This window comes from Protopterus annectens, chromosome 5.part1, assembly GCF_019279795.1.
Source record: "Protopterus annectens isolate FY-2018-M chromosome 5.part1, PAN1.0, whole genome shotgun sequence".
Taxonomy (NCBI): domain Eukaryota; kingdom Metazoa; phylum Chordata; order Ceratodontiformes; family Protopteridae; genus Protopterus; species Protopterus annectens.
The window spans coordinates 310201196-310218656 of record NC_056736.1 but is presented as its reverse complement, the minus strand read 5'-3'; the positions used below and the strand labels follow the sequence as shown (position 1 = coordinate 310218656).

The window sequence follows — 17461 nt, the reverse complement described above, 5'->3', positions numbered from 1 at the left end:
TTTACTTTTTATTTTCCCCTGTATGAGAATATTAATAATATATTGAATATATTTACTTTGCAGAAAATATTGCCTATCTGCGTTAAGGAAACCGTGTTTGTTCAGTTTGAAAAGCTTGTGGCTGATGGATTATTAATTTATATAAGCATAATTACACAACTGGCGAATTATATCTCTTGTTGTCTGTCTTTTGAAGAGGGAATATTCAGTCATGGCTGCCATAAGTTAGTAACTTGGTTGGCTTATTTTAAGAGTATACAGTAATTGTGACCTAGTTGTTTTAGATTGGTCTATCTAGTGGCATCATATAACTAAAAGTAGAAAGGAGTCTTCTTTTCTTCTTCTTTCGGCTTTTCCCGGTTAGGGGTCCCCACAGCAGATCATCTGTCCACTCATGATTGGCAGTGGAGATTTACAGTGTCAAGTTGCCAGCCCGGCACCCAACCATCCACAGAAGGCACACACACGCACACACTCACACCTAGGGACAATTTAGAGTGTCCAGTCCACCTACTGCATGTCTTTGGGATGTGGGAGGAAACCGGAGCACCCGGAGGAAACCAACGCTACCACAGGGAGGACATGCAGTCTCCACACAGAAGGCACCCCAGCCGAGAATCGAACCGGAGAACCTCTTGCTGTGAGGCGGCAACGCTAATCGCTGCACCACCGTGGCCGCCCTAAAAGCAGAAAGGAGTAATGACAGCAAAAAGACATTACTATTCCTTCCTGAAAATCGGTATGTATGTACATGCAATATGTCTAGCTAAGATACAATTAATGGGTGAAACCAGAATAAAGAACACTTGACTGAGTGAGATTTATACAGTCCTGGGAAGCCGGTAGTTATAGCACTGCTGTCCTTCAGTACAGTGTGAATTTTTTTGTGTATGACAATCACATGTTTAAAACCCAAGGCAGTGGGTTATTTGCCGTACAATCTTAAGACTTGAGTACCTCTCATATATTTTTAATAGTATACTTTATGTGGTTGTTCTCTGATGGAGGCTAATATCCTACATATTTTCCCACCAAAGCCAAACCTGTTCCTTTTCCGTAAAAACATCTTAATTTCAAATGTAATGTATATAGATTTTGGACTCTGTTTGCTAAATTTGGAAAGGAATAACCTTTCTTAAATTAGAGTAAGTTGGCCTAGTACCTCGTTGTAGTAGAATTGTGTTCCCTATGTAGAGAGCTCCAGCTAATGCGCTGTAGTTCCAAAAGCATATTCTGTGTTGGACCTGTCACTTACAAATGAAGTCAGGAATTTGTGTCTTTTATGGCCAGTATAAAATAATAAGGTAGTGGTCACCAATGTAATTTGGTAATTCCAAGAAGTCTGTGTATCTGTGAGGAAAAATATAGAAGACTGCATCCATCAGAGGGGGTAAGTACATTGGCTAGGATTAAGTCTACCCTCATGTGCAGTTTAGCTCATGTCCAAGTTTTTTTTTTCTCCCCACAGTGAGGTGCAAGTATGGTTTAGTTACATGAACCAGCCTATGCTTTATAAAACCTACATTTTCTTTCCTTGGAATCAAGGGAAGGGAAAGCCTGTACACTTTTTTTTAAGCTTAAACACTTTTGTGCTTTGCCAGTGGAATTTTTGTCACCCCCTTCATGACGTACCACAGACATGGGCATTTAGTTTTTCTGTCAGGCACTGCCTACAAGCTCATGTCAGCAGGTGCTAGGGGATTGTGTTAAGATTCATGTGATTCCTTTACTTTATGTCAGAAGGTTCAGGTTTTACTAACTTGAGAGAATAGCTACCTGTATTGCAAGAAGTACTAATAGCAACCTCTATCCATGCTTCTTTTATGTACAGCCCCTTGCTGACAGGGAAATTTTATCACATCACTGTGACATGAAGTGAAGGAGTGGGTCATATAGTCACTGTATTTTTTTTTAGCTAAGTGGTTTGTTCTTTCACTTTACAAACCTGTGTAATTATGTATTTTCAGTAGTATAATTCTGATTGACTGCTTATAGAAATAGAAACAGTGGATATATTAAATATGATCTCCTTGAGTATTGTTCACTTCTGTAATTGCTAATGAGGTATTTTTGACATAAATGTCCCTTTGTTTGTTTCTGTGATTGGTAGTCGCACTGCTAAGGTTGGTACGTTAGTAAGGCGGCAGAACAGTGCTGGAAAATTTCCTTACATAGGAAGGGGTACTGCTAACTGAGGAAAAATGACAATAATATAACAGAACCTCATAATAATGCACAGAAGAGTGACCATGTTTTGATACAGAATTGCAGAATACAGCTTTGTTGTAATGGTAGGAAAAAAAAACATAACAAAAGTTATTAAAAGGAAATACTTTTAGAATTTATAAAGTATTTTAATTCTGCAACATTCATGAGCAAAAAAGACGGCACTTCCAACTGCCAGCACTGTGAAATAGCAGGATTGCATTCATGTCCATTCCTTCCCAGTATCTGCTGTCATTCACACATGATCCATTAAGGTTCATTCACTGTAGTGAAAGTTTTGACAAGTCTGGAAGAATATGGGGAGGATGTTCATCGTGTTTCACTGTTGCAGTCATGACTGTAGGGTTCTCCCCTGCCGGCAGGCAGTCCTCGGTCGGCCAGAATCCCAAAGTCTGGGTCCGGCGTCGGCTGCTCAGCCATGCTCCCTGACGTCAGAGCGCCAGGAGTATAAAGCTGACAGCCGACGCCATGTTCTCCAGTCTTTCTTGCCATGCGGTGATAGCAGTTCGCAAGTGCCGATCGGCTGACTCCTGACAATTTTTTATAAACGTACTTCAGTCCGAAGACTTTCTTCTCCTACTCAAAGCGAAGTACCCTGTTGGGGAAACTTTTTCTTGCTCCAGTCCGATGTCAGAAAAAGTTAATAATTGTATTTCATGTGGGAAGCAAATACCTCGTAAGGATTTTCATTCTTACTGTATTCCTTGCTTAGGCCCTGACCACGACGTAGCTACTTGTCGGTTTTGTGCTAGATTCAATCAACGTACGATTAAACGAAGGTACGATTTTGCATTTCATTACTTCGGTAGGCGTTTTAATTTCAAAATGTCGTCGGATACGGTTCCGGCTACCAGAGTTCACAAACAACACAAGGATAAAGACAGGCCTCCGAGGTCCAAATCAGACGATGTTGTACAAGCAGAGCCAGCTTCAGGTTCGGCCGTCGTCAGTGAGGCGCTTTTGCAGCCCCTGTCGTCGGCCATTTTAGAACCGATGGCCGAAACGGACTCCCACGAGGAGCCAACTAGGCCTTTGAATATTTCTGTTGCAGGACCTTCGGACAATGCTCCTTCAGATGGGTCCGGAGCCGCTGTGCAGGTACCGGCTTCCGAAGGGGTTTTCAGGCCTACTCAGCTTCTAATAAAGGCAAAGGCAAAGACTCCTTCCAAATCAAAGACTGCAGCCCAGGCCTCTTCTGATCCGGCACCCAAGTCTCAGAAACAGTTACTTAAGATGGCGGAGGACTTACTTACTATGATTAGGGGTTCACATCCCCCTCCAGATAAAAGGCCAAGGCAGGAAGTGTATTATGACTCCTCTGATCAGGCTTCTGTTTCTTCAGTTTCTTCTTCTGACCAGGAATATTCTTTCCCTCCTTATGAGGATTCTGATGCTGAGGAATCCATTCCTTCAGCTTCTCCCCCCTGAGGATTTCTCTTTTGGGGAAACTTTGCATGAAATGAGGGAACATTTTCACTGGGAAGGACAGGAGTACTCGGAATCTAAGAAAAGACTAAGGGATTTTCTTCTTCTTCCCCAACATAGACCCCTGGCTATTCCCCCTATTTTGGATATTGTGGATGATGCTTTTTCGGAGGCTAACTTAACTCCTGACTCTCTTCCTCCAGTTCCTGTTAAGCCAGACCGATATTATAGGGTTCCTGATTCCCACCAGTTTTTATACAAGAACCCTACTGCTGATCCTGAAACCATTTCTCAGGGCCCTAAGGGGGTTAAGGCCGTTTCTGCTAAAAACCCCATTCCCACTGAGAAGGATTCAAGATCTTTAGAAAGATGAGGCAGAAAAGTGTACACTTCAGCTACTTTATCTATTAGGGCTTTAAACTGTCAATTTCATATGCTGAAATACCAGCAATTCCTTCTGTCTGTTTTGAAACAAAAGCTAACTTCCATTTCCGCCTGTGCAGATGATAAGGAATTACATGACTTAAATACATGCCACTGAACAAGTTGGGAAGCATGGTTTATACTGTGGATTTGATGCCTTAGAGGCTTCTGGTAGGGCTGCTGCCTCTGGTACAGTCATTAGAAGGCATGCTTGGTTAAAGGAACAAAACTTGCCAGATCAAGTAAAAGCTAAGTTATTGGATGCTCCTGTTCAGCACAATGTTTTGTTTGGATCTAAGGCTGAAGAGGTGATAAAGAAGATGGAGGACAAGGAAAAATCCATGCAAACAGTTAAGGATTTCTTACAAGTACAGCCACCCAGATTTAGTAGGAATTGGCCTACAAAAAATTGGTCCTTTCCCAATTCAGACAGGCCTCAGAGGGGTAGATACAGGCGCTCCCGCGGAAGGCCTCAAAGCAAACCTCTTATAGACCAAGACAGTGGACTGCTTCCACCCCTAGGGGAGGAGAGGACAGGCCGCAAGCTCATAGAAAACAGGCTCAATGACTCCCTCTGTTGGGCTGCAGGAACTTCTTGCCTGGAAGCCCTTCTCGGAGGAAAACTTTCTCTTTTTCACCTAAATTGGACTCGTATAACCCAAGACAAGTGGGTTCTGGATGTGGTTTCCAGAGGTTACAAATTCCATTTTCATACCCTACCAAGACCAAGTGGATGGCCAGATCTACCAAAACATCAATGGTTAGAGGCCTTAAACCAGGTGGAAGCCCTCTTGGCTATGAAAGCTATAGAACTGGTTCCACTTTCAGAAATGGGACAAGGTTTTTACTCAAGGCTCTTTCTAGTCCCCAGAAAGCAAAATTCATGGAGACCCATTCTGGATCTGTCAGTCTTAAACACTTTTCTCGAAATAACAAATTTCAAGATGCTTACTCTACAGCAGCTACTCCCAATGCTGACCAAAAATGCATGGATGGTAACTTTGGATTTAAAGGAGGCTTATTTACACATTCCCATCAGGCAGGAGTGCAGAAAATACCTCAGGTTCAAGGCCGGATTGAGGCATTATCAATTCTCTGTGCTGCCCTTTGGATTATCTACTGCACCCAGGGTCTTCACCAAGTGCCTGGCTCCAGTAGTAGCTTATTGCAGACTCAAGGGAATTCAAATTTACCCTTATCTGAATGATTGTCTTATTCAGGCAGACAGCAAGGATGTCTTACTCCAGCATCTAGAATTTGTTCAGAAACTTCTCAAGTTCCTGGGATTCACTGTAAACATAAAAAAGTCAAATTTGACACCCTCGCAACAGGTAACTTTTCTGGGTGCTCTTCTAAACACAACAACACAGATGGCATTTCTGACATACGAAAAACAATTACAGCTGGCTTCAACTTTCAAAACCTTGGCAACATTAACTCAGCTATCTGCAAGGAAATTCCTGCAGGCTTTGGGTTACATGGCCTCCTGCATCCTTCTCGTACCATATGCAAGACTGCATATGAGGAAAATACAGTGGTACCTAAAAAGTGTATGGTCTCAGCATGGCCACTGTTTAGACATACAGATCACCGTCCTGCCTTTTCTTCAAAAGGAATTCCTTTGGTGGTCCAAGGCATGTACTCTAAACAAAGGGAAACCCTTCAGTCTGCCTCTAGCCAGTCAGATACTAACCACGGACGCCTCAGATTATGCATGGGGAGCCCATTTGCAGGGCAACTGTCTGCAGGGCCTTTGGACAAAGGATCAGAAGCACCTACATATCAATTTAAAGGAAATGCTAGCCGTTCAGAACGCTCTATTGGCCTTCAGGAATCTTCTACAACCAGGGCAACTACTCAGACAACACCACAGTTATGTGGTACATAAACAAGCAAGGGGGATCACATTCCTATCCCCTTTGCAGACTAGCCATGAATCTATGGAACACAGCTCTAGCTTGCAAATTGGAACTTCAAGCTCAGTTTCTACCAGGGAAGCAAAACTTCCTGGCTGACAGTCTGAGCAGAAACCTGTCGGACCCACACGAATGGATGCTGGACACCGAAATATTCAAGATGATTACAGCAGTCTGGGGATGTCCTCACATAGACCTCTTTGCATCCCACCTCAATCATCAACTACAGAATTTTTGCACCAGGACATTCCACGAACTAGCTTGGAAAGTGGATGCACTATCATTCAGTTGGAGAAACCTCTTGGGGTATGCCTTCCCGCCTCTACCTCTTCTTCCGCGGGTGTCATTAAAGATCAAACAGGACAAGCCCAAGATGATAATTTTGCTTGCCCCAAATTGGCCTCGACAGTTTTGGTACCCAACACTGAAAAACCTTTCTCTGGAGCCCTCTTGGGTTTTACCACAGACTAAGAACCTTCTGTCCCAATACCAGCGTCAGATTCTGCACTCCTATGTCAAAACTCTCAACCTGGCGGCCTGGTTAATCCAGGGTCTATGATTTATTCTCTCCTACCCAAGCAGGTTATGGAAGTCATTTTAGAAGCCAGACGGCCTAACACTAGAAAATCTTATGCAGGAAAATGGAAAAGATTTTGCACCTGGATGCAGGCTCAGGATTCGGACCCTCTTATTCCTGACAGTCCTCTGATTTTACTTTACCTGACAGACCTCTTACATAAGGGTCTCTTTTTTTTTCGTCCATAAAGATACATGCCTCTGCTATTTCTGCTATTTATAATACAGACCCTCCAGTCTTTTCCCACCGGCTCATGAGACAGTTTCTCAGAGGAGCTAAGAACTTAAGGCCCCCTAGATCTCCTCCCATTCCTCCCTGAGATCTCAACTATGTTCTGGAAAAACTCCCCTTACCTCCTTTTGAGCCTGCTGCCACATCTGACATCAAGTTTTTATCTTGGAAGACAAACATCCTGTTAGCTCTGACCTCTGCCAGGAGAGTTTCGGAGTTGCAAGCTCTCATGGCTGTGGAACCTTATATTATTTTTCATCAAGATAGGGTGTCTTTAAGGACTAATCCTACTTTCATGCCTAAGGTGGTTTCCAAAGTGGCTTTAAATCAAACTATTCACTTGCCAACTTTTTTCCCCAGTCCTCAAAATAAGGGAGAAAGGATCTTGCATTCCTTGGATGTACACAGACAACTATGTTTTTACCTGGACAGAACCAAGGACATCAGGAAATCAGAACAATTGTTTGTTTCTTATGCTTCAAGTTCCCAAGGTAAAGCCATTTCAAAACAGACCATTTCAAAATGGATTGCTCATGGAATCAGATTTTGTTATTCACACCATGGAAAGCAAATCCCAGGGTGTATAAGGACTCACTCTACCAGAGCTGCTGCCACTTCAGCTGCCTTCCTCAGGGGAGTTCCTACCAAAGACATTTTGGAAGCTGCAACTTGGAGTTCAGTGCATACTTTTTCTAAGCACTACAATCTACCTCTCTACTCTAAGTCTAGGGCAGGCTTTGCTTCTGCAGTCTTGCAGGGCCTTTTAGCCGCCCCCTCTACTTTATGACCACCTCCCTGTTATTCTGCTTTGGGATTCAACCCTACAGTCATGACTGCAACAGTGAAACATGATGAAAATAGTACAGTTGTGTACACTTACCATAAATGTAGATGTTCGAGTGTCTTCACTGTTGCAGTCTGGGTTACCCTCCCTCCTGTCCCCTCTTATTTTTTTCTTTTCTGTGGTTCCCTTCTTCACCCTTCTTCTGAGGTGTATTTGCCAAGGGTATGGGATTTTACTCATTTTGGAACACCTGACATCTGGGGCAAGAAAAACTGGAGAACATGGCATCGGCTGTCACCTTTATACTCCTGGCGCTCTGATGTCAGGGAGCATGGCTGAGCAGCCGATGCCGGACCCAGACTTTGGGATTCTGGCCGACCGAGGACTGCCTGCCAGCAGGGGAGAACCCTACAGTCATGACTGCAACAGTGAAGACACTCGAACATCTACATTTATGGTAAGTGTACACAACTGTACTGTCTGTCTGTAGTTGAAGGACTACAAGTTTTTACCGTAACAAAAGATTGCAATTTAGCTACTTTCTTTGGCTTTAGCTATATAGCTGCCATACATAGCATAAAACAGGCTCTGGTAAAAACAAAAACTAGGATCAATTGAGGAAACAATTACAACAGTCCTGTTACATATGGTGTGTAAGGTGACCGGGATTCACACTGCAAACATTGTACTTAAGTAAGTTGAGAAAACACCACTTCCTTGTGTATATCATGACTCGTATAAATGGGATTTGAAATTGATTCTGGGAAAGAGAAATTAAATTGTGAAAACAAGATCAAGTCAATAAGGCAGGCTCCATGATGACCATTTTGTAAAAAACATGTATTAATTAAGAAGCAGTTAGAGTGATTTTGATGGATTAAAATAGCTCAGAAAACAGAGATGCTATAAAAACAAATGAAACACATTTGAGTTCCATTGAATGGAGCTTTCCTTTAATTATTGTAGGCTTTGTTACCAGTTGTAAAATCATAGAGTGATTTGTATGTGTACTTGTATTCATATTTATATTTTATTAACCAGGTTATCCCTACTGGGCAGAGGCCATATACAGAGAGGACCTTGTGAGAAAAGCTCTCCAAAATCAACAGGAAAAAGGAGGAACTATATAGTATCAATTTTGTTACTAGACACAGCAACAAGATAATGGAAAGAGAAAGCAAAAAAAAAAAATGACAGACCTTCAACATAATAAGAAAACACTAGGAACCTTAACTGTTATTCAGAAGTCTTGAAATGATATGATCAGTCTTCATTTGAATGGTGAGTCTGGGATCTTTGGACAGTCATGTGGACTGGTTCTGATGATCCTTGACTGACTTATGATCTTGATGTCTTTCCAGGGTTTGAAAAGCAGTTGATAGTAAGTACAGTCATGCAATGTTTGCTGTGGTTAGTTCTGATAGAAGACGGATAGTTCCTGGTGCTGTGAAACAGAATTTAATATGTAGACAATGTACAGCATACATCAACAGTATTGATTTAGTAAAGTGCACTTAGCTACACCCGTTGTTGACTGTGGCTGTACCAGAAGCATAGAATGAGAAGCAGGTATGACAATAGTATACAGCAGGCAGTTGTGACAGTCAATGTGGTACAGTAGGTAGCCCATGTGTTAGTTTAAGAAAAGGAAACTAATACATAGCATTTTTCTATAGTTCGAACAGTCACTTCTTATTTATTTATTTATTTTTTATTTTTTGGTCTTAGGATAAAAGTCTTCAGGAAGAAATATTTTGACTTCTAAAGCTTCTTGACAATGCCACTTAGCAGTTCTTTAGTAAGTTTTAAAACATGGGATTGGGAACTGTAACCCAGTCCTGCATTAAGCTACATATAACCTCCTGAATTAAGCTGTATGAGCACCCAGCGTGAAGTTTCCTCATTAGAATGGTTACCCTTCTTGATTGTATGCATTTGGAAAGCACTGTTTTTCTCCAGTGTCATTTTTGTTCCATCATCAAGTCTTCTCCCAATTGGACACAGCCTGTTCTTTTCTAGTGCATTGGGACTTCCCTCTGGTGCTGGGGTGAGGGTTATCTGGAGGGAAGTCCCATTTAAGCAGCCATGAGAGTGTTTTATATCCTCACATGCATCTCACTAATTAAGGGTGTTTGTTAAAGCCTAATCCCGCTGCTGGGAAGAGGAAAATGTGACTTGTTTCACCAGACAAGGCCCACAATGCCTTCTCCTTGTGAGTACATACTCTTGTGTACCCATCTTGAGAGCTACAACCTATCAGTGGCTTGGTTAGGTAAAATGTAGAAATGCCGTTCTGCAAAGTGATGATCTTTTGACTGCGTAGTTGCTTGGTGGACTTTAGATTGCAAATCAGAATTCATTTGCATCCTTCATTGTTTATATTAGATGGTGAAGCTCAGATTTAATTGAGGCTAAAACAAAATCATTTGAAACAAAACTTATGCTAGACGAGCCAGAATACTTTCTGATTTGAAGGAAGGAGGCCAGGTGAGAATTCAGAAGAGTTGGCAAGAGAATCAGCCAAAAGCCACTAGTGGCTGAAGCATATACAGTCAAAATAATTTGCTGTGAAGATTTCACATTGCAAAGTGCTGTGAAGAATTAGGAAATCTCTCCTTAAAATGAATGATGCATTTGTTGAGTAATATTGAGAGATGAAGAAAAATTGCCTGTGAAACTGATTAGTCCAAGAAATCTACTCCGTTTTTGGCCTGGCCCTGTGGCACAGAGGGATGGGGTTCTGACTATGACCCAGGCAAACCGGGTTCAATTAGCAGCCCCCAGCACTGGATGATCCAGGCAGAGGGTGAGAGGAATAAGGGGGACTAGCCTGCTTTCCTATCTCAAATCAGTAAAGAGGGTTGCATGCAGTTGGGGGCACACTAGGTACATGTGATATGCCTGCTGGAGATAGAGGAAACCACCTTCTTTGCCTCAAAGGTAGGGGCAGGGCTGGTTGAGGGGGACATGCGTCTCTTGAAAATGAGTGTGTGTCCTTTGCAGGCAACCTGTTACATTGCAGAATGACTATCTGTGCATTGCCAAATGTGCATGAAGGTTAGGGTGTAATGAAAAGTCTATAATCACCCCAGTGGCTATCTGCATGATGGCCCCCTCCTGATCAGGCCTTGACCTAGTGATGGGGAAAGAACATACTGATTGCCAAGGAGGGGCTGATGTTGGACAGGCAGTGGGGGCAACCTTGCATTAAAAAAAAAGTTTTATTTATGTGTCATTTTTGCCACTTTGCCTACTGACAGTCGTATCTTACCTTACTGGACTGTAGCCTATTTGCATTCCCCTGTTCTTTTGGAGTTACTCTCCAAATGTATAAGAACAAGGGCTGTCATACAGGCAGCCATGATGAAGTTTTGTGCTATTGCATCCTGGCTCTGGGACATTTGTAATACTCCTAGCTACACCCCATGGTTGAGTAGCAAGCTACCATGTCACCACAAAAAGCAAGAAGAGCCTACCCTTGCAAATGCATGCTCCCATACACTCACTGTGAAGGCTGTCACAAGGGATTTGCTTGATGAGACAAAAGCCTGCACCCAAGATATACATATGCTTTATCGCCCTCCTTTGAGTGTTTGTAGCAATATACATCCTGTTGTACTTTCCCTTTCCTCCAGGATGGCACACCAATCCTCCCCTCACCGTTCTGTCAAACACCCAGAATAGCTAATCGAATTTGCATTGCCTGGGCTGTAGTCAGAGCTTTATCCCTGTATGCTGCAGTCAGGGGTACATCTAGTATGTTTAGAGATTTCCAGAAGTTGTTCCACCAGATTTACTGTTACCAGATATAGAAATTCCGGAGTAAAACTGATGTGACTGTATCCCTGAAATTCAGATACTCGACAATAAGAGGATCTTTATAATTGTCATTTTAGTACAGCAGCAGTCATTAAGTTATAGTAATATGTTTTGTTTGCATTGTTGAAATACGTTAAAGAAAACATATTGTGTACCATTAGATAAACTCTGTATATAATGATTTGGCATGAAGCAATGTGATATGTCTTCTTCTGTTTGAAAATGTACAGCATTTCTATTGCTTACCTTTGTGTGTGTGTGTGTGTGTGTGTGTGTGTGTGTGTGTGTGTGTGTGTGTGTGTATATATATTTGAAATTTGGAAATATCTCTTTTATTTGTCTACTTTTTATTTGCAGCTAAAATCTAGTCCTAGTCAACAAGATGAGAAGGAAGCCATGACTCAACTGAAAAGGGCAGATGAGCTACAGCGATTAATTACAGAAGCCCGGAAAGCATACAGTAATAAAGATTTCCAAACTGCAGCTGTTCTGCTGGATAACATTTTAGAAGTAAGCTCTAAGTTTTTTTTTTTTTGTGCATGAACTGTTATGGATGATGTTGATATAACTCGTACTGTTTCCATATTTACTTTAAGCAAAATTTCAAGCAAAATTTTCTTACCACTGACAAGCTGGTAAATTCAGCAACCAGTTTAAAGCCTTTCCCATTTCTTTTGGGTGTTCATTCTGTCATCATAGGTCTTCTTGGGCTCTTGTTTGTTAAACATGGACTGTTACTCCTTTTTCTTAAAATTTCTTCAGTGTGCTGGTAAACGCAGGATGCATTTGGGTAAAGGTCAGCGAATATTAATGAAATGCCATGGCTGTTCTAGGCACATATCAGTGCTGGCACCTTTCAGAATGCATGTTGTCACTAGACCACCACTGTTGGTGACCAAGATCCAAAAATGCATTCCATCTTAAGTCTAAAGAAAGAAAAAACATAAACAAAAAAAACTTGTGTTCCTCAGTTTTCTTATAATTTGACACTGACAGACAGCATGCTGTCATCTCAGAAATTTGGGTGCTGATTTTGGAAAGAGAATGCATGATGGCGCTCTAGCTGTATGCGCCAGTGGCTGTGTTTTGCCTGGCGCATAATGAAGCCTCTTCCTTATGAATACAAGAGAAATCAAGGAATCCATGTTGCCCAAAAGTCACATATAGTTATGATGCATCCAGAATTGTTACAGTCTGTGGATTACCTCAAACTGTGAAATTTATGTTTTGGTCACAGAAAATGAATTTGTGTTCTGACATATCTAAACTGGATACTTGTGTGCATTTGATATAATGTAAACAAACAGAGTTTGTGGAGTAGGTTTATTTAAAACATAAGTTGGTCAAAGAAAAGGCAGTTTACTGAGTGACAGCGGATTGATAGTGTGGAACTTTGGAAATGGCATGCTTTTTCTTACCCCAAAGATGTGTGATCTAAGAGTATTTTTCATTAAAGCTCAATGTTAAAAGAGTCTAACCAAAAAACTCCACACTCTACAACCTCTCCTCACTCTGGAGAATATAGACATCTGTGCCATTACCAAGATATGATTTAAATCCACAGAAAGTACTCTGGCAGTACAAGGCTTTAGTGCCTTCCACACATTTAGACCATCAGCTACAAGACAGGGGCAAAAGGTGGAGGAGTCGCAATCTATATTAGCAGCAAAAATAACTCTAGATTGGTTAAACAGGGTGATGCTTTAGAATGCATCTATGTGCAAATTTCCATGTCCTAACAAACAATAGGTCACCCACAATGTCCCTAGAATCCCATAGCTGATACCTAGATCTACTGAAAACAATCAGCATTAAACCAAGTACCCTATTCATGGGAGACTTGAACTACCCCTCTGTAGACTAGTAAATGTTCACTGCCTTATACTCTTAGGCACAACAATTCTTGGACTTCATTAACATTAATACCCTTGGCCGGATAAAGCTGTCTCCTTTGAAATAATTAATTTTGTAACCCCAGCAAAGCCTGTAACAGTTACGAATTATTCCAAAGCAAATTATCAAGATTCAGTGCCTCTCCCAACCCAGAGTTCTTAGAGACCCTGTGTAACCAAGTAAATTGCTGGATAGTGGCCAGTGTACTTACTAGAAGCAAGTCCAAAGCAAAATAAAAAAAAAAACATACTGGTAGAATCAAACCTCAATATGGTATATATAACAAAAGGAAAAACAGTCATGGCTAAAATCAGGAAGAGAAACTCCAATATTGATAGGAACACTCTAAACTAAACAGGCAACTAAGAGGCCTAATTAAGTCCAACAAGGCAACTTACAAAGTCAAGATAGCCTCATAGCCTAAAGACAACCACAAAGCCTTCTACAGCTGTGCCCAAAACTTAATAAAGGCAGCACACATTGTGGTAAACTGGTGGTCAGTGGTACCTCTTTCACTTTGCAGAGCAACATAAATTTGCTGACTGACAAATTCAGTTCAGACTTCACCCCCACTCCCCCTGCCTCCTCCCATGAAATACCTACTAGCAACCCCCCCCCCCCAAACTGTTAACAGGCAGCAGGTGCTGACGATACTTGATGAGGCCAAAAGCACAGCCTCAAGGGGCCCCAACAATATCCTGGGATGTCTCCTAAATAGTTTGAAACATGACTTATCAGGACCACTTGAGTCATCTTTAAACTATAGCCTCAGAACAGCCTTTGTACCACAAGAATAGAGGACTGCAATGGTTATCTCACTTCAAAAGGGTTGAACCATCTGCCATCCCCAGAAACTATAAACCTATTAGTCTGACTAGTTTAATATGCAAAGCCATGGACCAAATACAAAGGCAATCTTCAGACATTGGACCCAATCCAGTTTGGTTTCGCCAAAGTTAAGTCATGCCTACTAAACCTAGTGGACAACTTCTTTGAGAAGGTCAGAAAAAGGCAGTGGATGAGGGAAAAACAGTGCATACTGCCTGGACCTGGCTAAGACATTCTGTACAATACATCACTTGAGTATAGTAGGCAAACTCACCAAACTGGGCATAAACCCCTATATAACTTACTGGATTGCCAGCTAGCTCACAGACAGAATCCAGAAAGTCAGGACTGGTGAGACCACCTCCATAATTAGAATGGTCACCAGTGCGGTACCTCAGGGCTGTGTGCTGGGGTCTCTCCTTTTTGGCATCTACTTTTCAAAGACTAATGTCAAGGGACTGCAAATTGGGAGCTATCCTAGATTCCCCTATGACACAAACATTGGAGCCAAATTCATGGATTAAAACTCAATGAAATGCATTATCATGCATTCTGGGATAACTGCCACCCAGGCTAATTACTTAATTGATAAGACACCTCTAAAAGTTGACTCAGTAGTCAGGGATCTTGGAACATATTTTAACTAAAAAGAACACTTAAAAGGAAGGACCAGGAGACCAAAATATTTTAGTTTAATACTTTCATTCCTTTAATATTAATAAGAACTTCCTCTGATCTATAGACTTAAGAAAAGCGCCTACATTTAAAACGCATCACAATCATGTGACCCAAATCAGCAGACACTCACGACTCATGACTATGTTATACATATAATTTTAAAAAATATTGTATACACTTCTGCAAAATTAAAATAGTCAAATGTTTTTTACTTTTAAAACACATTTTGTATTTACAGTTTTATTAAGACCAGGAAGTTTGCCAGTTGCTAAATTAGCTGATAGTCACTAAAATGGCAGCCATACTTCCAAGTAGTTCGAACACCATTGCAGCTACTACTGAGTGAATTCCAGTCACAACACTAGTTCTGAGACTTTGGTGGCTGACATTCACGTCATCTCTTTGGATTTTGTTGAATGATTGTTGGATAAGTCGGTTAATCCATTTTGGTGTGAAAGTGACAGCTCTTTGAATTTTAATGGCATGACACCTTTAAACAATTCATCACCCTCCTGTAAGTCTGTTATACTTGAATTGGAGTGTAAAATAGTTAAATTGAAGACTCTTGATTATTTTGATGATTTTATTTGAAACAGTATCTGGTAGTCCGAAAATGTCCATTGTGTCTAAGAGGACGGATAATTTCCTATGGTTTCTCCTGCAAGTCTGGTTGATGTGGGTATCCTGAGACAGTGTGGCAACTGTCTTATTTACATGGACAACCCTCTACTACTACCACCTAGCAACACAATGTGTGAGAGATGCAATTACATTAAGATCCTAGAATTCTTGCAATCTCAGTCACAAACCAGTACATCTGGCACCGAGAAGATTGTCTGCACAAACACTACGAACACCACACCTCTAACACCACCCACACCTGTACAACACAATCCTACATATGTGGAGGTTGTTAACAAAAACATACCTAAACAAAAGAGACTTCCGAAGCAAAAACCCACTCACATCACAACCCAGAGCACCAAGCATCACACATAATACTACACACGTCTGTGTCTCACAGCTTCTAAGGCCCAGCCACAAACCCAGCATACTAGTCATAGGAGGCTATCATGAGACATACAGTTGTGCTCCTCACCAAGCTAGACAAGGATAAAGTCACTGCAAGTTGCTTGTCAGGTGCTAGAATCCACCACATCATGCACGCACTCAAGTCTCTTAACAACAGGTACTGTTATCACTCTGTTGTACTCCATGTTGGTGTGAATGACTTTGAGACGTACCTCCCTGGACTATATGAAGAGAGACATGATTGAGCTTGCTGAATATGTGTCCCAGGCAGGTATGTCCCTAGCCCTAAGCAGCGTCCTACCATCACTTAGAATGATGCCTGAATACAAACAGAAAAGCTTGACTTTAACAATTGGCGTAGTTTCTGGTGTCATTCCAAGGGGATCCAGTGCCTGACAGCCTGGGAGGACACGAGTGACAGACCATGATGCTTCTCCAGAAATGGCCTTCAGGCTTCTTGCAAAGGCTCTTGCCTCTCTCGTAGTGCCTTTTTTAGGCAAAGTCATATGCACAAAATTACCAACATGAAAAATTCTTCTGAACGAAATTTAAAGGTCATGCTGCTAAACACAAGGAGTCTTAGCATGAAACTGCACTCATTACAAGCATTCCTTGCCCTGGAGGATGTTAACATTTGTGCAGTCACTGAAACCAGGTTCAAAGCTAAGGAGAGCACCCCAGCCTTACCATGTTAGTCATCCTACCATACTTTCAAACTTCAAATGGAGGGCTGCAAAGACAAAGGAGGTGGAGTTTCAATAGTTGTCAAAGACATACACACCTCCAGGCTGGTCAAGCAGTATGACGCACAGGAGACACTCCAAGTGCAGTTAACTGTTGACAAAACACTTATGCAGATCATAGCTAGCTACAGTTCCCCAACTATGAATTAGGATACCCACTCCACCTGTCTGGACTTACTTGAATCTATCAAGATTCACCTCTCTGCCCTGATTCTGGGTGACTTTAACTACCCAACCATAGAGTGGAAGACCTATTCTAGCCCAAACCTGAACACCCAGAGATTCCTGGACTTCGTCAATGCCAATGCATTGGATCCAGCTGTTCAACACCCCTACTAGAGGTGAAAATATCCTGGCCCAGGTCCTAGCTAACACGAATAGCCACTGTAGCACCCCTAAAGTTTCCTCCTCCTTGGTGAGATCCGACCATAAAGCAATCACTTTTGAAGTTACCATCTCCCCTGCCCCCCCCCCCCCCCAATCAGGGTCAAACAAAAAAACTTTTCCAAAGCTGACTGCAATCTCCTCAGAGCAGGTGTAAGCAGCTTCACAGCCACTGTCCCTTCAGTTGGAACTAGCACTAATGTCCAAGCCTACACCAAAAAACTATATGAGCACCTACATAGCTGTATGGACTCAGCAATACCTGGCAGGACCAAATCATCTTCCTCAAGGAAGAGTAAACCTGTCTGGTGGACAGCAGCAATAAACAAACTCTATAATAAAAGGAAAAAATTACTGTCCAGGATCAAGAAGGAGCCAGGTGCCAAGTTGGAAGCAATCTCTCCTTTGTCTGACCAAGTAAGGCCACTGGTGAAATCCTTTAAGACAAACTTCGAGTCCAAATTGGCCACATCCACTAAGGAAAATCACAAGGCCTTTTTCA

General features: G+C 41.8%; 1 protein-coding gene across 1 annotated transcript in view; it reads left to right on the top strand.

Moving 5' to 3' along the window:
* Positions 1 to 17461, top strand: part of DNAJC3 (DnaJ heat shock protein family (Hsp40) member C3) — a 960700-nt gene that overhangs the window by 590317 nt on the left and 352922 nt on the right. The window contains exon 5 of the mRNA XM_044072989.1: positions 11759 to 11911. Coding sequence (XP_043928924.1) covers positions 11759 to 11911 — 153 coding nt within the window. The remainder of the gene's footprint in view (positions 1 to 11758; positions 11912 to 17461) is intronic.